This window comes from Pseudopipra pipra, chromosome 8, assembly GCF_036250125.1.
Source record: "Pseudopipra pipra isolate bDixPip1 chromosome 8, bDixPip1.hap1, whole genome shotgun sequence".
Lineage (NCBI taxonomy): Eukaryota > Metazoa > Chordata > Aves > Passeriformes > Pipridae > Pseudopipra > Pseudopipra pipra.
In genome coordinates this window covers 34,686,423-34,708,826 of record NC_087556.1, presented here as the reverse complement: position 1 = coordinate 34,708,826, position 22,404 = coordinate 34,686,423, and the positions used below count along the sequence as shown (strand labels likewise).

General features: G+C 41.6%; 2 protein-coding genes across 2 annotated transcripts; both read left to right on the top strand.

Annotated features, from left to right (window-relative positions):
• Positions 1-1,803: 1,803 nt before the first annotated feature.
• Positions 1,804-18,577, top strand: LOC135418331 (disintegrin and metalloproteinase domain-containing protein 9-like). Its single transcript, XM_064663592.1, has 22 exons — positions 1,804-2,024; positions 3,868-3,965; positions 4,863-4,939; positions 5,584-5,662; positions 6,366-6,442; positions 7,797-8,016; positions 8,485-8,550; positions 8,631-8,702; positions 9,366-9,538; positions 9,994-10,078; positions 10,995-11,116; positions 11,950-12,121; positions 12,843-12,932; positions 13,176-13,371; positions 13,493-13,598; positions 13,796-13,970; positions 14,387-14,467; positions 15,127-15,232; positions 15,899-16,031; positions 16,434-16,497; positions 16,979-17,031; positions 17,375-18,577. Exons 1-22 carry the CDS (start codon positions 1,931-1,933, stop codon positions 17,451-17,453), a joined length of 2,418 nt encoding a protein of 805 aa, XP_064519662.1. The 5' UTR covers positions 1,804-1,930; the 3' UTR covers positions 17,454-18,577.
• Positions 18,266-22,262, top strand: PSTK (phosphoseryl-tRNA kinase). Its single transcript, XM_064663858.1, has 7 exons — positions 18,266-18,346; positions 18,869-19,177; positions 19,524-19,782; positions 20,499-20,697; positions 21,125-21,200; positions 21,318-21,411; positions 22,072-22,262. The coding sequence occupies exons 1-7, from the start codon at positions 18,266-18,268 to the stop codon at positions 22,257-22,259; spliced, it is 1,206 nt and encodes a 401-aa protein (XP_064519928.1). The 3' UTR covers positions 22,260-22,262.
• The last annotated feature ends 142 nt before the right edge of the window (positions 22,263-22,404 follow it).

The following is a 22,404-nucleotide window of genomic DNA, read 5'->3' as shown; positions in this document are numbered from 1 at the left end:
CTCCGCGCCTGCGCACTGGGGCGCGGCGGTACCCGGGAGCGGAACCCTCCGTGTCCGGGGGTCACGGAATGCCGGGATGGCGCGCTTGGAGAAGACCTCTGAGGTCACCGAGTCCAACATGTGCCTCTGCACCACCTTGTCAGCCGGACCGTGGCACTGAGCGCCACGTCCAGGCTTTCCTTAAACGCCTCCAGGGACGGCGACTCCACCGCTTCCCCGGGCAGCCCCTTCCAATGCCTGGTCGTTCCTCCTAATGCCCGACCTAAACCTCCCCTGGCGCGGTTAAGACAATGTCCTCTCCTCCTGTCGCTGCTTGCCTGGGAGAAGAGGCCGACCCTGAAGTTGTGTCACGGGAGGTTTCATCTGGATATCAGGAAAGGGTTCCTCCCCCAGAGGGTGGTCGGGCACTGACCAGGCTCCCCAGGGCAGTGGGCACAGCTCCAAGGCTGACAGAGCTCCAGGAATGTTTGGGCAATGCTCTCAGGGACAGGGTGGGATTGTTGGTGTGTCTGCGCAGGGCCAGGAGTTGGACTCGATGATCCTCGTGCGTCCCTCCCAACTCAGGATATTCCGTGACTCTGTGACAGCCACCTGGCTACAAACTCCTTTTGGTCCCTCTGCCATGGTCCGCAGATGGGGTACCATGGTCTGGTTGATAGGGTGGTGTTGGGTCATAGGTTGGACTCGATGATCTCAGAGATCTTTTCAAACCAAACTGATTCTGTGATTCTGTGAAATTTGGTAATATGGCAAAGTTCAGAGCTACTGGATTCTCTCTCCCAAGTTGTGCACTGATGGCACACCACACAGGAGAGAGGCTATGAATAAAAGAGGCTATAAATAAAAGATGGGGTTCATTTAATTTTCATTAGGATCCCGGCTTCTGGAGTCAGGGAAAGCTGCTCCTGAAGCTGTGGCACGGACACAGACCCAAGGAACACGGGTATCAAGTTCTGCTTCCACCCGGGGCTCAGCACAGGAATGTTCACTGGGTGTGTGACTGTCGGGAGATGGACCTGAGCAGGCTTTGCACAAGCTATAATTAAAAATACAGCCAGCATCTCTATGTTTTGTCACCCAAGCCATTGTTTTATGGGATTTACCAGCAATGGAGAAGTGGATTTGCTCTGTTTTAATTAAAGAATTAATTAAAATTAATAAATGCAAATGTTTTAGCGTGAAAAACTGTGTTGTCTCGGTCTCCTTTTTGTGTTTCTAAATGTGCTTGGTAGTTCCAAAATGCGTTGCAAATCTGTCGGGTTTTAGGAGCATTTATTTTCTGCTTTTGGTGACAATGTGGTTGCATGGAAGATTATTCTGATCCCGGGAGAGCAATGATCTGCACAAAATTATAGTCTTTTAGTGAGGAGAATTGCGTTTAACGTAGGAGGGACTGGGTAAAATCCCTGTTTTGGGGGTTTCCACGTGTTTGTGGGTTTTCCATGTGTTTATAGGGTTTCCACGTGTTCATATGCATTGTATATTCGACATTTTTAAAGCAAAGATGAAGAAATGGAAAACAGCAAGCTGAAGTTTCAAAGAGTAGATTGTTTCACACTGGAGTTTTTTTGCTGAGCTGGAATAGCTACGACAAACATCCTAAACACTGTATTTCTTACTAGAAATATTTTATGTTTCTAATCTCATAAGGTCTCACGGTGGTATGAAAGTCCTTTAGAATAAACCAGTTTGCTCCCGGCATGGCTCGGTGCTCTTTCTCCAATCAGCATTTAAGAATGTGCTGCTTTTTATTTGCATTAAGCTGTCTGACCAGTTTTCTCGCAAGCCCAGTGGATTAAATTTTACTTCCCGTTCCCTTAGCAGAGATGCAGTATCAGGGTGCTTTTTCTGCTGTTTACCTTCGGAGCAGACGGTTCTTGTTCTTCTGGTTCCGTGCAGAGCTGCACACTCTGTCTGCTGGAATACTGGAATGGTTTCTCCAGGAAGTCTAGTCATGTTAAAGCACTGCCTATTTTGGTTCACTTTTGGACTAACTTTTACTGGAAAACCTTTTTGGATAAAAGGTAAGCCTTCTTTCTTTTTTAAATATTCACCAAGTTTCTTCTTGTACTCTCTGATGCTGATCATAACGATGTTCCCCTTTCACATCAAGTCACAGCACCTGCTCATTGAGAAAATCTCGTTCGAGGAAAAAAGTGTCTGGAAAAGATTACAGGTTGAATTTACAGGTTTATTTACATGTTCATGGCTGAGCTCTTTGTGGGTTTTTCCCTCCAGGATGTAGTAGGTATGTAAATATATCCTCTTCCGTGCAGGACACAGGTTGTGACAACTGAAGTTACTGTCACTATCATCAGTAGTAAAGACTGTAGAAAAAGATTTCTTCTTCAGTAATGTGAGGGGAATTCCTACAGTTTCATTACAGTTGCCCATTATCTTATTTGCATTCATGATTTGGCTTCGCTCTTTAGATTTAGATGTAACACCTGAAATACTTCTTAGAAAGTGGTATTTTTGTGATGTCCATTAAAGATGGTTTCCTGTTTTCAGGTGTCAAAATTTAAATTGTTAAAAGAGCATCTTCATTGTTAGTTCAACATACTCGTGAAAGAGAATGGATTTTGTGATTTAGATAATAAAATTATTGAAGATTAAGAGCAAAGTCAGAAGTAAATATTGAGTGCTGATACCCTTTTCAGACCTGTTTTCTAACAGCAAGTTCCACATTTTGATTGCAATGGCAGCCTGTAATGTTAAACATATGCTACCTGCACCTAGCTTTTAAAAACCCTGATATTATCTAACAGGTAGAGATCATGATTACACTGCAAAACCCTCCTCCTCACTTTGAGTGAGTGGTTGTGTGGCTTCTTTGCAATTATGAATTCCTTTCACAGAAATGTGGAAGGATGAGGGTGACTTTGTATTACTACAAGTGTGAAGAAATCTCTCTGTTTCCTTATGAAAGAACAATTTAAGAAGGAAGAAACCCCTTTCATTGTTAAAGCCCATGTTCCTGTTGATTCTGTTACCTGTTTAAAAGCAATAATTGTGTCTCTGTTGATCAAACCAGACTGATGTGCAGACAAGAAAAAGGAAGATGAATTCAAGTTCACACAGTTTTAAAGAAAGTTAGAGGAGATTGTTCTTGTCTCTAACCATTTATATGAAACCAGATACTTGGCAGGCTTCTTATCTTCAGCTTCCTGCATTAGCATGTTGTTCTGGAGATAATTCTGATATCATGTAAAAGGCTACAAACCTTTTGCAAAGGTTTGGCTGCTGCTAGAACAAACAAAATGCAGCATTAGGCAATGGAAGGAGCCAAGATTATACACACAGGAGGTGGAAGAATTATATCCAGAGGACAACTGTAAGTATTCCTCATTCAGGGCAACAGGAAAAGGATGGTTTGGTGTTGAACATATGAAGGGAAAAGAAAAATTTGAGCTATTATCACAGTTTATGATGCGAGTAACTAAAACCAAGAGTCAAAGCCAAGACCACCAGCCAGTTTTGGACACCCTGTTTAAGAAAACTTTGGCTTGAATTTGCAGGTTTTAGCACTTTACAGCAGTTGTGTTTGGGGTGGTGTAGTCATTACCCTCGAATACAGTCAAACCAGAATTTCTGCAGAAAATGAGGCAATATATTTGCCAAAATTAAAAATAACTTGGCCATGATGGAAACGGTTGATTTCTTCAACTTCCCAGCATGATCCAAGAGCTCTGAAAGGGACAGAACAGACCAAACTGAGCACGGGCAGTCAAGTCCTAGACTGGTGAAGTCACTCTTTCTCCATTTCTGGCTGGATTAGAATGGTCTTTTGGCAACCCTCACTGTGCAGGTGCCAACATAATGCCTTATGCTTTCTGATTATTTACCAATTCCAAACTTTATTTTCAGGTGTATCTTCTGAACAGACACCCAGACTTTCTACATTAGAAATAACCATTCCTCGAAGTCTGACAGGCAGAGAGAAACATCACCCATTTTTTCATGAGGTCTGTGATTCTGTCTGATCTTTTTTCCTTCTGATGTTGCTGTTTTTCCCAACACTGTCCTATCTTACACACACACTATGTATAGTATGTAGTGAAGAAATGTGCCCCAGAGTATTGCTTCAGATTCTTTGTGTTTTCAACTAGTTTTGAGCAAATTTGTTCCCACAAAATCCTGTGATTGCACTGTGATTTGCCATCCAAACTTCTAGTTTTGTTTAAAGCCTTGTAAGACAGAAGTGAGAAGGAACATGAAGAATATTTCCATTTTCTCTGAGTCAGATTAGATGTTGAACTTGCACTAATGTTCATGCTTTCCATGTTCTGGTTTTGGATTAACCAAAGGACTTCAACCATGCAGTCAACACTTTAACCCTGAAAGGTAAAAATGGTCCCACAGAGTCACACAGTTTAAAGGAATTAATTAAAAGAGAAAGATCTGAGCCTTAATTCTTCAGTTCTGAGGTAACTTACCTTTGTGCTAGATATTGAGTTCATTTACTGAAGTAAATGTTAATGAAATACCATTAGTCATCTTTGTGCAAACCAATTAAGGAATAAAAGATTCTGTGAGTGGCTTATCTGATTTACATAAGGAGGGTCACAAAACATGATGTGGTGCTTAGCAAAGAGTGCACGTATGGGCTGTGCCCTCCTGTCCTCTGAGTGAAAATGTACAGATTAATAGAACTTAATCTGAAAACAGATTAATAGAACTTAAACTTTACATAGGAAAGAATGTACAGTGTGCTGCTGACACTGTAAAACACAGAAGGCTGAGGGTTTGGAATCTGTGTTTTGGCAAATATTTCACACACAGAAGTGGGACAAAATATGGATCTGAAAAAAAACAAGTAGAAAAATCACCTAACTAAGTGATATCTCTTGTTCTGTTTTCAGGAGCATTCAGATGACAACCTTTCTTACTCACTGAAAACCAGAAATGGAACATATCTCCTAAAACTGAAGAAAAATAAGTATGTGATAGTGTTCTAAAGGAATCATACCATCCTGGGGTTAGTTGCATCCACACAAGCATTTTTATACTGAAAAAAATTCAGAAGAAACCATTTAAATGGCAGATTCTAGTAATTAGAAAATTATTTTGTTAAATAGAGTGTCTCTGTTATGGTACTATCTTGCAAATAGAAGGGAATAATAACTTTTCTATTTGTGAAGAAATTTATTTTGATTATTTTTTTCAAATAATACCAATTTAGCAACACAAGATTGCACATTTCAGAAAATCCTTAGGGAAAATCAGAGTTCTGTTCAACATTAGCTTTTTATTAGCTGGGGGGAGGGTTCTTAGCTGTGCTGTATTTGAAGAAATTTCTGTTTCTGTTGTTCCTCATTCCTGAGCCTGGAGTAGTCCAGGCCCTTATGCAAATTAATCTGCTTAGATTCTTCTCTGTGGATTTTTTTTTAGTTAAAATATTTGAAAATAACTTATTTTCCAAAGACTCCGGCTCATTTTAAGGTATTTTGTTTCATGTGCTTTGATTTTAATAATAATTTAGCATGAGTGTGATGCTAACAGAATGTAATATTTGCCAGGATTCTCTGCTTATTTCTTGCTTTCCAGACCTTTTAAAGAGCAGTAGTTTATTTTTGTTTCCAGAAAGCTTGTTAGTGAAGACTTTATGCTGTTTACATATGGGGAAAATGGGAAACTGGAGGCAACACAATCCAAAAATGAGGTATTGTGCATAATAAAATTCCCCCCTTTGTGTCAGAATTTCCTCAAACCATGGAAACCAAGAAAAAAAATATATTTTCTGGGGATGCAGCGTTTGTGAGTTTTCACAGGTGTAGCATCTCTGTTTAACAGTTACCAGTAATAATAAACAAAAGGTTCATGAGGGATTGGGCTGTTTGTGGTGGTGTAGCCACCCCTGTTTCCCAAGGTGGGAAAGGAATGCCAGGAGATTATGCCAAGGCTGAATTTGAGCTGCCTGATGAGGTCACTTTTGCATAGTATGCAATTAAAGGTACAGTGGCAGCATCAAAGCTCTATAAATTTTAGGTCCTGTATCAAACAAGCCTTATAAATACTTCTAAATTTAATTTCAACTTTAAACTGCACGTGAGCTCAGTGAGACCTAATTGGGTGGTTTGTCCATGGGACATCATCTCAGATCAGCCTTTGAGAGGACTCTGAGAACAGGATGAGCAATGTAGATTAAAATATTTTTACAGAAGATGGTGATGGGTTAAACAAGTAATCCCAACACATCAGGTGATATTTTATTCCAAGAAGGCTGGGATTATTTTCAAAATAGGGAACTCTATAACAGCCAGCCTTAATGTCATGTAAATAATATGGTTAGTTGGAAAATAAGTTTGCAGTTGAAGGCAACCACCTTGTTTTGTCACTAATTATGTGGGTTTATTGCCTTTCAGACACACTGTTATTATCATGGAATTGTTGAAGGAATTGCTGACTCAACAGTTGCTCTCAGCACCTGTGATGGCCTGAGGTATTGTCTCTTGCTTTTTCAGGATGATTCCTTGTGCAGTACCAAAGTAAAACAGCAAAAAAACCCAGTTGCTATTCATCATACAGCTGGGAAAAAACCCACCATCCTGTCTTGCAAATATTTTTTTTAATATTTTCACCTTCTGATGAAGCTGAAACTTTTTACAGGTTTTATAGTTTCCCTCAACTCCCACTTTTTTTCCCCTTTCCTAAAATTCCTTCACAGAAAAAAAATAATGAAATGTGACAGAAACCATAACCTACTTTATAAGCAGAACCTGGGCATGAACTGAGGTTTCTAGTACTTGATGTGAATATTTTGACCAGAAATACTTATGTAGGAAAAATGCTGCCTAATTAAGCTTTTGATGCACTTAAAACACTCCTGAAAACAATTCTGTCCTATCAAAGGGCACGTTTCAAAAGACAAACCATTTCCATGAAAAAATGTTGACCAAATTTGAATTTGAAACAATTTTTTGTGTTTCAAATACAATAAAATTACAAGTGGGATAAAACTCACGCACATATCTTTTGTGTATAGTACCACAGTGAGATGTCACTCACAATAAATCATGACATATCCTGGCATTCCTTTAAATGAAGGATAGAAGGTCAATGTTCTGGTGTTTCATGGAATGCTGGATCTCACTGTGCAGAACAGATATTTGCTTTTTGACTGTTCTACAGATTTAGACTCGCTTTGCACTCACATTTTTGAATTTCTTCTTTTCCAAGATCTAAACTAGAGAATTCTTGTTCTAAGTATAGTTTTGAGATTCTGGAGAAGAAGATAACAGCTTCTGAAAGATTCTTGTACAGCAAATGGGCATTTACCAGGGGTTTCTGAGCCAGGGACAAATGCAAAATCTTTGTACTTGGCTGCACTCAGCAGTGCAGTGTTGTTCTTGTCCTCATAAACACCCTGGTGCTTGCTTTTAGCCTCTCCTTCTGTCTTACAAGGTATCTTTTTTTAAATTGCTTTTGCTGCATGGGGCTGAGAGTGAGATTAGAGATAAGGACTAAGAGAGACCTTTTGCATCAGCTTTTTACCCATGATCCAGACTCATTTAGTAACAATTTGCCTCCCTTCTCTTTTTTTTTCCTTTCGTTTCTCTCTGATTCCAGGAGCCCACACTTGTGTACAACTGAGTATTTTAAATAAGTTCTGTTCTGTCTTTTGTTGGACATTTGAACTTACCCCCCATGTTAGGATAATTTAAGATAATAATTTATCTCAACACAGCAGTGTGAACAGTTCTAGTTTGTAAGCATCCAGCTGTCATTCACTCACCTGGTCATAACCGTGAGGGGAAAACTATGGAATAATTTTTCATTCTGATATGATTTTTTAGGGGAATCCTCTACATTTCTGGCAAATGGTATGGAATGGAGCCACTCAACACATCCAGCACATTTGAACACGTGTTTTATGAATTAGAAGACAAGCAGGACGTGCCCTTCCACTGTGGGGTGCTGAACGGCAGCCCTCAGCACGAGAAGATGTTTGTGAAGCAGGCTGTGGAGTACACATTTTCATCAAACACTACCTCTAGCAGGGAGAAGCTTTTGAGGGTAAATATATTCCCATTTCTCTGCTGAGCTGCAGTCCAAGCCATCCCCTCAGTCTGTTCCAGCAGCCAAGGGCCTCCGGAGCTCTTGCTTTGGCACAGTGTCACTGGACCTGGAGGCCACTTCCTTGTGGCCTTCCTTTTCATGGATGCCAAGCCAAACTGGTGGGAATACTGCTAAGGAAATCCTGAAAGAGAAGACCACAATGGGAATTTAACATAGCTTGAAGCAATCCTGCAGTGGGAGAGCAGAGGCTGCCCAAGACAGCCGTGGGTAGGACAGGAAAGGCATTCAGCTCACCCACCCCAGTGCCTGACCTGGTGTGAATTACTGGTATCTAGAATAGAAAACTAAAGCCACATTAGAAAATGCAATTATAACATTGCTTTGTAAACACATAAAATAAAAATCATGAGAAACATAAGTAAAAAGCCTTGAACTTGTTAGCTTACTGTCCTTTCTCATTTGCAGGAGAAGCGAGCTGTCCTGCCTCAGAAAAGCTATGTAGAATTATTTGTGGTTGTGGATAACCAGAGGGTAATTATTTTACCTGACCTTAAATACATTTTATTATTTTGTTAGTTTTATTTCTTTGACATTCTTGTGGTGTTTTACAGTTTTTGCTGAAGAATTCTGATCCTGCTGCAGTGCAAAAGGAAACAGTTGAGCTGATTAATTATGTTGATGGGGTAGGTCAGATAAGTTGCCTGGATTGACTAATTTCTACCTTATCATAGTTTCCAAAAGAACAGCTAATGCAGTTCTGAAACTGTATTTGGAAGTTATACAACAACCTGTAACGCAGTTCAGGCACATCATGAATCTCTTCACAAGTCTTATAGAATTGCAAGCAGCAGGAGAGATACAAGATGTTTTCAAATCACTTCTGTGGTTTGACTGCTTCAGTCTCCAGCATGTTTTACATTTCTAGGAAGAGTATTTCTCATGTTTTTTAGTTTTTTTAAAGAAAACTGTCAGCACTGTGAACAATTCCATAAGCTCTCTGATCACCTGTTCCCAGTTTCTCCTCGAGAAAATTAGCCAAGGAAATGAATGAACATGGTCTTCCCAACTTCTCCAACTGAAACATATGTTTAGGTATCTTCATAAAGTAGATTTTCTTCAGTTATATTTAGCTTTATATTCTAAATAATTTCATTTACTTTATAATTTACAAATATTTTATATTTTAATTTATAAATACAAATATACATTTAGTTTCAAAGAAACCAAAGTTCTGTCTTGGTCACTAAGTTCAGCTTATTGTTTACTCAGTAATAGTGAATTCATCTTTCAGAATTCCATCAAAACAGACTGATGGACATTCATTATCATCATTATATTTTTTTCAGATGTATAGACCATTAAACATCCAGATTGTTTTGGTTGGATTAGAGATTTGGACAGATGCAAACCACATATCTGTAATGGATGGTTCAGCTGGGGATGTTCTGGGTAGATTTGTTTCTTGGAGACAGAAAGATCTTCTTAAGAGATCAAGAAATGATGTCAGTCATCTCATAATGTAAGTTTTCATTCGGGGGGAAAACTAGCCATGCTGCCAGCGTTAATGTATATCATTTGGGGGTTGTATATGAATAAAAATATAGCTGGAGTAAAATTCACTGCACTTCCAAACTGTTTTAACCTGGAAAAATGGCAAGAAATATAATGAATTCTCAAGAGTTAATCAACTCCAGGGCAGGGGGTTGGACCAGGTGACCTCCAGAGGTCCCTTCCAACCTCAGCCATGCTGTGATTCAGTGAACTCAGAAGCACTGACATTATTTTCAAGCTGTTATTCCGATTTTCATCATTAATTACAGCGAAATCCTGATGTGGTGATAAATTTCTTCTTGACTTCAGGAGGACCAAACCTTGCCTTGCAGTATTTCTTTCAAACTCATCGTTGTCTTTTAGTAGAAATCATGAACTTTCAACCCATCTTTCAGCACCACTTTCAAACTGCTTTTGTTGCAGAGGGAGAGGCTCTTTCAGGGGATCCATTGGAATGGCTTTTGTGGGTACTGTCTGCTCTCAAGTGCAGGGAGGGTCAATCAGCACTGTAAGTACATCATTTTGTGGGTGATGGAAGAAATTAGCCTTTGACCAAGTCACCCTGGTCTTGGAGACTAGACTTGAAGTTGTATGGTTTTTTTCATGGGGTTTATGATGTAAAGACTCGTGCATATTTTACAACTTTTTTTTAAGTACTTCCCACTTTCTCTCTTTGTCAAATTCCAGCCCACTTGGCAGATTTACTCCTCAAATAATTCTTTTATTCACCTTTTGTAATTCATCTAACTCAGTGTGGCATAAAAAAGCCCATCCTCACAACATTAAAGTCCATAACCAAAGTGATTTGGGGATGGGCATGAAGCACAAAATGATATGTGGGGTTTTTTACTCTTTAAATAAATACTGAACATAATGCACTATATTCCCAAGCGTCTGGAATTCCCCACAGGAAGGCTGTAAACTCGAAAAAATTTTAAGTATGGGAAAATTAATAAGAAACTATTTTTTTCTCCACCCTTGGGGAGGTTGGAGAGTTTCCTGTTCTTAAAATAGGGATGCCAGAACACCGTGGACAATCTCAGAAGCAGATTTGGTTCTTGAACAGTACATTTGTCATTGAAGACTCCGTTGAAATCAGTTCTCATGAGTGATTAACTGTGTTAGAACAGAATAAATAAACTCATGTCAGCTGGGAGGAACCTACAATGGTCATCTAGTCCAGCTGCCAGCTGTTATTATTCAGAATGTGATCCTCATGGAAGCAGCAGAAGGAGTGGCAGAATCTGGCCCCACCTCAAAATAAAGTGACAAATTGTCTGTTCTTGCTGCTTCTGCCTTGTGATGTAGTTTAGTATTCTGACTTCACAGTCTCCAAGATCTAGGTGGGGGGGGAATAAAACTCTAGGTACAAACAGTATTTTCTTTAGTGTCACCTTTTTTTTAACACTGATTCTCCCTGTTAGTTGAATCATGACAATATGTTACATCACGCCACGGTGGTTGCACATGAATTGGGGCATAATCTCGGAATGAAACATGATGATAAGAGGTGTCCTGCATCCTATATCATGCACAGCACAGATAAGTAAGATTTCCAATTATTTGGTCTTAAGAAACTTATTTTATTTGCATGACTGTGCCTTACAAGCTGTGAAAATCCTCTGAATCTTTTGTGATGGGGAGTTGTTTGAAAAATTTGGTCACAGAGCTGGATTCACTGAATTAGGACTTCACATAAATTTAATTTATTTCAAATGTTACCTGTTTCCTGACCCAATCATTCTTTATTTGTAGTATTCTTAAAAACCTAATTGGATTTTATAATATTTTTTTTTAATGATAGTGTGTTGCTGGTTTTATTTTTTACCCTGCTGAGAATGCTTTAAATACACTCACTGGGTTCATGCAAATATGCAACAAATATTTAACAGTTAATTTAAACAAAACCTCTTGGCTTATGTTTCTTTCAGTTCATTTGTTCTTTGGCTTCCCCTTAAGAGAAAAAGATCATATTATTTATTTATCCACATTTGTGTTAATAAATCAGGGTAATAGAACACTGGGCAAAACTACTATAAGAAGGTGAATTCCTGAGTTTTTAGGGACTCTAAGGTGAATGTCTTTCTAATCAAACATTTTTAAACTCAGTACAGACAAGGAATTTCTAAGGCCTGTTTTATACAGGACACCAGAACATATAATCTTGCTTCTGAAAGTATGTGTATTTATATTATAATAGTATTTTTTAACTTCTAATACTGCACTTCAATGCAAAATAAAGTAAAAATTAACTATCTCATTATCTCCTAGCATTATGAAATGCAACATTTATTATAGAGTGACAATATTTAAAGAGCTTGAATTGTACATTTTCCTGTAAACAAAATACTTACAATAATAAAATATTATGCTTTCCAGTGGATCCAGGAATTTCAGCACCTGCAGTGCTGATGATTTTGAGACCCTTATTCTAAATGGAGGAGGAAACTGCCTTAGAAATCCTCCCATGACGAGTAATGTGTACAGAGAACCTGTCTGTGGTAATAATGTGGTTGATAACAATGAAGAATGTGACTGTGGCAAACCACAGGTAATGGGTGAAATTCAACTGGAGACTTGTTGTATTACATTATATTATATTATTCTATATAATACTGGCCTTTTGGTATACATGATTGCATTATATACCTGAGGAGTTTTCCTTGTAATTTTCCTTTTTTGCCATCAATATGAAGATAAATTTTAGTTAAAGCTTAAAATCATACTTTGATTTTGATGTGGACTCAGAATGTTGGGGCACTGCTGGGAAAGAAGTGCATTTTGGAGCAGAGTATGTGGAAATACAGCTGGGTTTTGTGCTGGTTTTAGCACAGACATTTCTGTTACATGACAGAGATTACTGATCTGTAGAGCACATACAGGTTTCTTAACTGGAACCCTTAAACTTTGCCCACACTAAATTACTTTTGTGAGTCATTATTTGCATTGCCAAAACGTCCCTCAAAGAATGGGATGTGTTGGCTTGTTCTCCAGAAAATAAAAGTGTCTCAAAAAAGACATCAATAAATCAAAAGGCTGTCACCAACCCCTGGTTCCATTGGCATCCCTGTGCCACAACACATCAAACCAGGTGTTCTCCTGATGACTTGTACTCAGAAAACACAGCCACGGGTTCCTGTTAGAGCAGAAGGCTGTCAGAACATGGTAGAGACAGGGATTTAAAGTCTGGCTTGCACTTGTACTGATGATGTACTTTGCTAGCTATATAAGGAGATAAAACCAGTGTCCCCTTGTCCATGGCTGTTCCTCAGGAATGCTCCAACCCCTGCTGTGATGCTGCAACCTGCAAACTCACACCTGGATCCCAGTGTGCTCAAGGACTGTGCTGCAAAAATTGCAAGGTGGGCAATGCATTATTAAGCAAAAATGGTAAGACTCACTAGAATTCTTTAATGTTTGGAAAGAGCTGATCTAGTCCCCTTGACATATTTTCACACCATCAAACCATGTTTACCAGTAGAGGGCATTTGAAATTTGAGAAAGGAGATAAATTTGTCTCCCTTGACATCACTAAAGGTTGTCATTGTTTCACACCAGAACTTCTGATGTTGCAAACTGACAGTGGCTTTCCTCTCTGGTTCCAGTTTAAAGTGGCAGGAGCAGAGTGCAGAGCCAAAAGGGATTTCTGTGATCTCCCTGAATACTGCAATGGAAGCAATGCCTACTGTCCAGAGGACGTTTACATCATGAATGGTCACCCATGCAGCAACAACAAGGCATATTGCTACTATGGAGTATGCCAGAGTTTTGATTCACAGTGTGAATCTATATATGGGAAAGGTATGTTTATTATTTAATGTAAAACCACTGGTAGTCTCCTGATAGACTTTTTCAATTTTTCTTTTTTCTTCCTTGTGTTTTTCAGACAGCCTACAAAGATTTGCCTTTTTTTTTTGTACAGGGGCACAAAAAGCACCTGATATATGCTTTGAGAAAGCAAATATTAAAGGAGATAGGTTTGGAAACTGTGGAATGAAAGGTGGAGTGTACAAGAAATGCCCTGTCCAGTAAGTCACCAGCAAATAAAACTAACCCTAAAATCTTCAATGTAAAAAATGTATGCTCTTACAAACCCTTAAAGTGTGAGATTTAAAGAATATTTCCTCAAAATGCAAGCTAAAAAGTTTGACTGGATGGTGTATTTTCACTGATACTGGGTTCTTTTCTGTTCACCTTGTCTCTGAGTGTCCTTCATTCAATACAGGCACAGTCTGTGTGGCAAACTCCAGTGCACATCTGTCAGTCTCCAAAACCTTCCTGCCTGGAGTGTTGTCAATAATGCATCTGGGGTTTTATGCTGGTCTTCTGACTTTGACTTAGGGACAGATATCCCTGATCCTGCTCAAGTTCATGAAGGGACAGCCTGTGGAGAAAACAAGGTAAGAGGCATCACAGCAGCGTGATGGAATATATCCCACCAAGTGGAAAGTTCTTAACTTCCAAAGGCATTACACAGCTCTCTTGTTTGTGTGTTGTAATACAATGAAAAACCTGCTTTTTGAAATCTACAGAAACAATTAATTAGCTCTGCAAAACCTGGGATGCTACAAATCAGTCAACTACATTATCAGTTATTCAAATTATTCCATCAAACTGCATCCACAGGGTTAAGAAAATGTGATAAAAACACAGCTATAAAATTGTGAGGTTCTGAATGTTCTATCACCCCTTTTTCTTGACATTTAAGTGAAAGCTGTAGCCTTGTTGTAAACATATGCATTTATATAGTATATTTATAAAAGGATGGGATTTTTGTTTAGTTTTGTGTTTGCAAGACTCTAATTACTTCTTCCAGGCCTGTGTAGGTTTTGAATGTGTTGATGCAACGTTTCTGGGCTACAACTGTGATGTAAAGCAGAAGTGTAATAATAATGGGGTGAGTAGATGGTGCTTCATGTTTCTAGACTGGTTCAAGTTCCCTGCATAAAAGCAACAACCAGCCAGATGGCTTTGCTTTTTTTCTGATCTGTATTAAAAGTTAAATCCACTTTTTTACCTGTAATTCCTGTTGCCAGGGCAAACCTCTTAGCACTAACATTGAAAGGCAATTCTTCAGATTTTCCCAAGGGAATTTTTTATTATCACTGAGCTATTAAGTTGCTAAAGGAAAATATTCCTTTGAGGAAGATGGTCTTGTAAGTCCTGATTTATATATGCCTCTGTGAAAAATCAAAATTGAGTCCCAAAGGCCGTAAAACCAAGTTCTTCGGACTGTAATTTATTGGAGGCAAATAACAACACAAATGTTAATTTTTACAGAGAATTCCCCTGAGGTATCAGGCTCACTCAGTGATTTGGGATGTTATGGAGGGGGAGAGCTTATTCTCAGTTAACACTTCATGTATTTCTATGCGATACTGTGCAGTATTCCTTGTTTCCTCATGCAACTCCTTACGAGGAATTCCAGGTCCCTACTCCGGGCCGCTCTCAGGGAGGTGTTGCTGTTTGACTAATCCCCATGTAAGGGCTGTAGGTGTGTTACAACAATGGGAACTGCCACTGCCTGGCTAATTAATCCCTGTTGTACTGGTGTAGGTGTGTAACAACAACGGGAACTGCCACTGCAATGCAGGATGGGCCCCTCCGTTCTGTAACCAGTCTGGCTACGGAGGCAGCGTGGACAGTGGTCCTGCCCACACAGGTAGGACACTGAAACTGGCCTTCCTTCTGCCCCAGGGTCTCATAATATAAACTACTAATAGCAGGGGTTTTTTCAGTTTATTTTCAGCTGTTTTTTTTTCTACTGCATGAGACACTTAGTTGTGGACTTGAAGAACAAACATTATTATCTGATAATGAAGTAGCATTGCTGGGCTTTACGCTTTGCACACAAAATGTTTTCCCTCTTTGTTTAAAAACAAAGTTCGCAATCTGTAGCTTTGTGAGGAGAGAAATAATTCGCATTTTACCAGATTTTACTAAATTTGTGTTTTGGGAAAGGGAAAAAAAATGTTTTGTATTTATTAAAAGTTTAAGAAGGCAAAGAGGATGTGCAGAGCAATTGTGGGTGAGCAGATACAAAGTCACAGTCACAGAATATTCTGAGTTGGAAGGGACCCACAAGGATCATCAAGTGTGTTGAAGAAATATATGGAAAAGGAAAAAGTTTGTATATCATGGAACACAAGGGGGTTAAAGGCAGAAAGAACTTGTAATAACATAAGGCCAAATCCTACTTTTCTGATCGTAGCATTTTATAAATTTCAGTGAAGTCTCGACTGAAAATAATTTGAAGGTTGTACTGTTTACAACAGAAAAAAATGCTTTAATATTGTAAATTTCATTATTTCAATTCTTTTTTCTCTAGACACATCACTTCGGGATGGGCTGCTTATCTTCTTCTTCCTTGTGCTGCCAGTTGCCATCGTTGCTGCATTAGTAATAATTAAGCGGGATGCAATCAGGAGAAAATTTTGCAGGAAGAGTAGAAGACAGCATAGGTATTTCCCTTCTTACAGGTGCTATTTGGACACATGAGAGCAGGCTCCAGGTTAATTTAGCAAGCCAGGTAGATGCTTTATCTACATAAAGAATTCCACACCCCCTAAAAGACAAGCCTTCCCTGCTAATAGCAGTAGCAGGTAGTTCAGTCCCCTACTATTTAGTAGTTTAATCCAGATACTCCAGTTGTCAGTTCTCAGGTGTTTTTCCCAAAAAACATTGCACTTGCCTAATTGTTATTGATTGTATTGCCCATGGGGACAGAGCACATTGAAATGGCCTGTCAAGTCCAGACAGGGCTGGACTCACAAGCAGAACCCAGATCCTCTGAGTTGTAGCCTTGCCCTTTGAAAATGCTGCATCCCTGAAGCAATTTTCTGATCACATGGTTTCTACTTCAGGGATAACAATGTGCAGGAAGCAAAGCAAGATAACAAACCAAGTCATGACACAAGAAATAATCAGGTGAGAGATGCATACTTGCATTATTGGATCTTAATACAAACTCTACAGTGCCTTTTCTCTAACATAATTATTTATGACTGTGTGGCTTTTGGATACATTGAAACCACCTGCATTTCCAAGTGTTTAATGTAGTTTAGAATGTAGTAAAGAGGATTTCTGTGTGTGTAAGTAGGAGCTTTATTGCCTGCCCTGTCAGCACAGGCTGTGAGTGGGATGGGATGGGACAGGCTGTGATTCAGCAGAGCAGCCAAAGACTGAACAAAGAATTCTGCAGCCAAACAGTGGGAAATGCTGCTTAACCAGGCTATGGAACTAGTTCTGATTAAACAGTGAAGCTAAAAGCTATCAAAACAAAAGAGAATATGAAGAATGTCCCCCAAAAAAATGAAAACTAGTTCTTAAATACCATTATCTTAATACTGAATAATTGCATACACTTTGTGTTTTCTGTTAACCTGATTTTTTGCAACGTGTTTTCCAGCCTGCCACATCAAGTCCTGATATTTTTACCATATTGCATTTTCCTGGTACAAGGTTTGTAGCACTTAAAACCTTCTTCACTTCACATTCTCTGTGTTTACATTGCTGTATCTCTGCATATGAAATTCCTGATGTCTCGTGTCCTGTTTAGGAGAATTTTTCATGCAGCATCATGAGCTATAATAGATTGAATGCCTGAGGGAGAAATGCTGTTTTACTGCTTGTTTAGAAAACAGCATAAATGCAGGTAAATTATACAGGAAGGGGCAGAGAGAGTTAGGTATAAATGTATGTATAAGTGCTAGAAACTGTTTAAAGAATGGTGAAGAACCAGTTTAGAAATACCAGTTGTTTCAAGTAATGAAAATCTAAACATAATGTGTTTTCCACGCTTCAGGCACCCAGTACAAACCCAGCTTCCTGCAGTTCCCTCAGGACCTCAACGACCCCCAGTCCCACCTAGACCAGCGGTCTGAAAAGCTTCTTGGGAACCCTCAACCAATTCTGACAAGTAACTGGCCTGAAAAAAACCAAATTACAAGATTTCAATCCTCCAGTCCTCTCCTTGTGCGGCCAAAATGCCTTTGGGAAGCACGTACCTCTGGGAAAGACTGGATGCCAAGAGGCACTGAATGCAGATTTGGTGACTCCCAATGTTTTGCTACTTGCTGCTGGCTGTGTTTGTGCCTCCTCTACCTCACCTCTTGGTTTTTTAAATCACAAGCCTGAAGTTCAACACTCATAGGATTACACTTGTGACAGTGTGTAAGTCTGAGGTGCAGGCCAAGGAGAAGTGAATTCGTTTATTTACAGACATGATTTATTCAGCTCTGGGGACAGTCCCTGGGCACTGCTCTGAGACCTGCCTGCCATCAGCCCTTCAAAGCTGGGGCCCAGAGCCCCCCTCCCATGACCACCAGCTCTGTCCCTTTCCATTTCAGGTAGTTTATAAAAGTAACCCCATATATGGGGACACTAGAAACACTGTGCCTGAGTCTGAAAGAAACTGTCCAGCTGCTGTTATAGAAAATGTGGGATACTGGGAAATACACTGTACAACTCAACAGTGGTTCAGTGTTTACTGCTTATTTCAGGTCGGGATTTTTGCTTTTGTCCACTACAAAAGCAACAGATTAACTTCTGTCATTCTAAATGAGACAATTAAGACACCACCACTGATCTAAAATGGAACGTATGGAGTGACACAGCTTGTCCAAACGGGTCTCCATCCAGTGTTTCCATCCAGGAGAGGGATCCAGAAAATCTCAGGAAAAAAGTCTCCATCAAAATGGAGAAGCAGCTGCTGTGCAGAGACCAACTCGCTGGGAAGGACAAAACTGTGGATACAGATCCACCTGTCCAACAGGGAGTATCGAACAGACTGGCTCTGTTCGTGCCAATTTGGGAGTATGAACTAGGAAAAAGAGTGAAAAAAATATAGAATTGCTTCACCAACAAAATATTTCTAAGCCCTCAAATGGCCACATCACCGAAGAACTGGACAAAAGAACCCAAAATGTATTGCAGGCAAAAATCTGCACTGGCAAGGAGTGTCTGCCAAAGAAGTGTCCTCTTCCTTAATCCCTCAGGATCTTAAATTGTTATTATAATTAAATAACTTAAACTATTAAGATTTTTATTATGAATTATTCCTGTAATTTAGACCTCAGTCATCGGGGGCAGCACACTCGGTGGTATCTTTGTTTTATGATTTTAAAAGCCACCGCTGGGTACCCTGGGAGGGCTCAGCCATTTAACGCTTCTGGGGGCCACCAAAGCGAATTATTGAGTTTATTGTGACGCGAGAACGGGGTGAAAAACTGGGTAAAACCAGAATTGTGTGAAAGGGGCCGATTCTGTGGGCCGCGCCTTGTAACGCCGCGCCCGCCAGGGGGCGCCCCCGTGGCGGCACCCGGCGCATGCGCACAGAGCCCCGGCGGGAGCGGGAGTGGAGGCGGCAGCGCTGGCGGCGGAGCAGCAGCAGCGGGGGAGCGGGATCGGCGGCGGCGCCCGGGTGGGGCTGTGCCTGCTGTGCGGGCTCCCCGCGGCCGGCAAGTCCAGCCTGGCCCGCGCCCTGTGCCGCCGGCTGCGGCAGCGCCCGGGCTGGGCCTGCGCGCTCCTCCACTACGACGAGCTCATCCCGGACGAGGCCTTCCGCGCGCGCGCGCCGGGGGCGGGCCCGAGCGAGCCGCTCCCATTGGTCAGTGTTGTGCGTCATTGCTGTGCGACTGCTGTTGCCAGGCAACGGGACGCGTCCGACTGGGACTGGGTGTTGGTCTGGGATTGGGAGTGGGACCTGGACTAGGGCTGGGGCTGGGACTGGAACTAGGACCAGGACCAGGACCAGGAACAAGACCAGGACTGGGTCTAGGACTGGGCCTGGGACTGGGATTGGGACCCGGACTGGGACTGGGACTGAGGCTGGGACTAAGAATGGCTCTGGGATCAGGACCGGGCCCAGGCTGGTTCGGGGCCGCTGCGGGTCCCCCTGTGGCCAGGCGGGAGCTGTGCCGGCTTCGTGATTCCTGCCCTCACTCCCCCCGCAGGTGCCCGGCTGGAAGCAGAGCCGCCGCGAGCTGCTGCAGTGCCTGGAGGGTCTCCTGCGGGCGCTGCTCACCGGGGCGCCGCTGCCCGGCCCCGCACAGCCGGGGTGGGAGCGGTTCCTGCGCTGCTGCCGCTGGGAAGGGCTGCTGGAGGCGGCGCAGGGGGACGGCAGGGCCCCGGCACGGCCGCTCTGCCTCCTCCTGGACGACAACTTCTACTACCAGAGCATGCGGTACGAGGTGTACCAGCTGGCCAGAAAATGTGAGCTCTCCTTGTTCTGCGGCTGGAGGGTGCTTGTAGGAAATCCAGGGCACTTCAGCTGCTTTAAGTGCTCTCGTGGAACTTTGGTTATTCTTAATTGCTGGGTTCCTGCAGTACGATAAGGAGCAACTGAACTTTATTACTGTGTTATTAGAAATTGGTAGGACACTTAAAACCCTTCATAGAGCACCTTCCAGTGCCTAAAAGGTCTCCAAGAGAGATGGAGAGAGACTTTGGACAAGGCATGGAGTGACAGGACAAAGAGGAATGGCTTCCCACTGACAGAGGGCAGAGTTAGATGGGATATTGGGAAGGAGTTCTTGGCTGTGAGGGTGGGGAGGCCCTGGCACAGGTTGCCCAAAGAAGCTGTGGCTGCCCCATCCCTGGAAGTGTTGAAGGCGAGGCTGGAAGGGGCTTGGAGCAACCTGGGCTAGTGGGAGGTGCCTCTGCCCATGGCAGGGGGTGGAATGAGATGGTCTTTAAGGTCCCTCCAAACCCAAACCATTCTGTGTTTCTGTGTATTATCTCAGACATTATTACTTGAGCAGCCTTGAAGGAAAAATTGTTGGTGTTCCTGTCTAGGTTTGTGTTCACATCAGGCTCAGAACTTGTGTAGAATCCCCTCAGTCATGCAGAGCCTTTCTCCTGTGTGTTGCTCTCAGAAATTGTTACTTGAACTGTTGAAAGATAAAATTGTCTTGTTCTGTTCGTTTTAGATTCCTTGGGCTTCTGCCAGTTGTTTTTAGACTGTCCCCTGGAATGCTGCCTGCAGAGGAATCGCCTCAGGAGTGATCCTGTACCAGAGCAGACAATACATTTAATGGCAAGGAAAATAGAAATGCCAGATCTCAAGAAAAATGCTTGGGAGCAGCACAGCCTCATTCTGAGCAGCTCTGATTGCATCTCAGAGGACAAGTATGCTACTGGATTGATCCTAGAGTTTTCTCTAGGTGCTGTTTTCATGACTGGATAGAAGCTCCTTATTGTATCTAAACAGTGTGTAAAAAATATTCCCAGTGGTGATTTTTGGAAGCCAGTCAGTTACAGGAGACACAGGCTGGTTGTTGGGAGCTCACAGCCACCATCCCTTGCAGAGTTAACCTCAAAACTCACTGCATTCCTACCCTGACATTGAAAATCCATGTAAATTGCCTGAAACATTAAGACTGGAAATAATTGAGCTGTAACTGTTTTTCATCTCAGATCATTTCACTGATTGCCTCATAAATTTAACTGAAAACTTGCTCTTTTTTTTTTTTCTGTGGTACCATTTCAAAATGGAAGAAAAATGTCAGTGAATCTGTGTGATTGATGTGTTTTACTCTGTTGTTTGTTTTCTTAGTGAGCAGATAATTAACCTGCTGGCCACTGCTCTGGAAAATCCAGCAAGGCCAAACGAGGAGGACACGGAGCAAAAGGTAGCACTGCTTGTCTTCAGGTGGTGACTGAGGTGCTGCTAAGGTGCTACTTGTTTCCAAAGTTAGATAAATTTAAAGTGTTTGCTTGTTTTCTCCCTTTCTGCTGGCCCTGGGCAGGACACAGATCGAGCCATCTGTGCAGCCAGTGCTGTCCACCAGGCTGACCAGGCGTGCAGGAGGGTCATCTCTCAGGCCATGAAGGATGCCAGAGGTACACGTTCTACCTGTCCCACCCATCCTACCCACCCCAGCTGCTGGTTGGCAGTGGGAGACTAAACCTGTGGAGTTCCCTTGGGGAGAATTGTTCAGGAATCCTGTCCCAGCAGGTGTGACCGAGGGAATCGCCTTCACAGGTCTGGTCACAGTTATTTGTGGAACATGAGTCAAAGTCTGTAGGTTTAAAACCCAGTATAATATTTATTAACTGTATTAAATACAGCTTTAATAAACCCATTTAGTCCAGACCAGCATTTTAGAGGATTTTAGTTCATAGGATTTATATGATTAGCAACTCTGTGCCTGTGTTCAAGGTTCTCTCTGTTGACCAGACACAGGACCCAAGGAACAGTTGGAGTTGTGCCAGGGGAGGGTTAGGTTGGATATTAGGAAAAGGTTCTTCCCCCAGAGGGTGGTTGGGCACTGACCAGGCTCCCCAGGGCAGTGGGCACAGCACCAAGGCTGCCAGAGCTCAAGGAGTGTTTGGACAACGCTCTCAGGGACAGGGTGGGATTGTTGGGGTGTCCTGGGCAGGGCCAGGAGTTGGACTGATGATCCTTGTGGGTCCCTCCCAACTCAGGATATTCTGTGACTCTACAATTCTATGATTTTGTCTTTAAGATGAAGTTAAAAGTTCAACTTTAATTTTCCTTAGACAAAAACGTTCCCCCAAGTGAGATGAAGAGCCTGGCAGAAGAACTCAACAAACTGAAGGCAGAATTTTTGGAAGACTTGAGGGAAGGAAAGACTTTGAAAACCCAAAATTCTGACCCTGCTACGAGCGTAATTTCTTCATTCCAACGTGAGGCAACCAGTGTAGTCAATAAATATATTTTAAAATAATGACATAGAGAATGTTGGGTGTTTAAATTGCAGTACTGCTGAGAGATCCCTTCTGTGACTCCTCTCTCCATAGTATGGAAGAGAAACACAGTCTAAACAGAATGGAGATCAAGCCAAGAGCAAACCATCCTTAAATTTAAATTTC

Bases quoted from the DNA above. Each gene is read 5' to 3' on its own strand.
- PSTK (XM_064663858.1), top strand. From the start codon at position 18,266: ATGGAGAAGCAGCTGCTGTGCAGAGACCAACTCGCTGGGAAGGACAAA. The intron at 19,178-19,523 runs GTCAGTGTTGTG...CTCCCCCCGCAG, and splicing joins CGAGCGAGCCGCTCCCATTG to GTGCCCGGCTGGAAGCAGAG. The intron at 19,783-20,498 runs GTGAGCTCTCCT...TGTTCGTTTTAG, and splicing joins GTACCAGCTGGCCAGAAAAT to ATTCCTTGGGCTTCTGCCAG.
- LOC135418331 (XM_064663592.1), top strand. From the start codon at position 1,931: ATGGTTTCTCCAGGAAGTCTAGTCATGTTAAAGCACTGCCTATTTTGG. The intron at 8,551-8,630 runs GTAATTATTTTA...GGTGTTTTACAG, and splicing joins TGGTTGTGGATAACCAGAGG to TTTTTGCTGAAGAATTCTGA. The intron at 9,539-9,993 runs GTAAGTTTTCAT...CTTTTGTTGCAG, and splicing joins GATGTCAGTCATCTCATAAT to AGGGAGAGGCTCTTTCAGGG.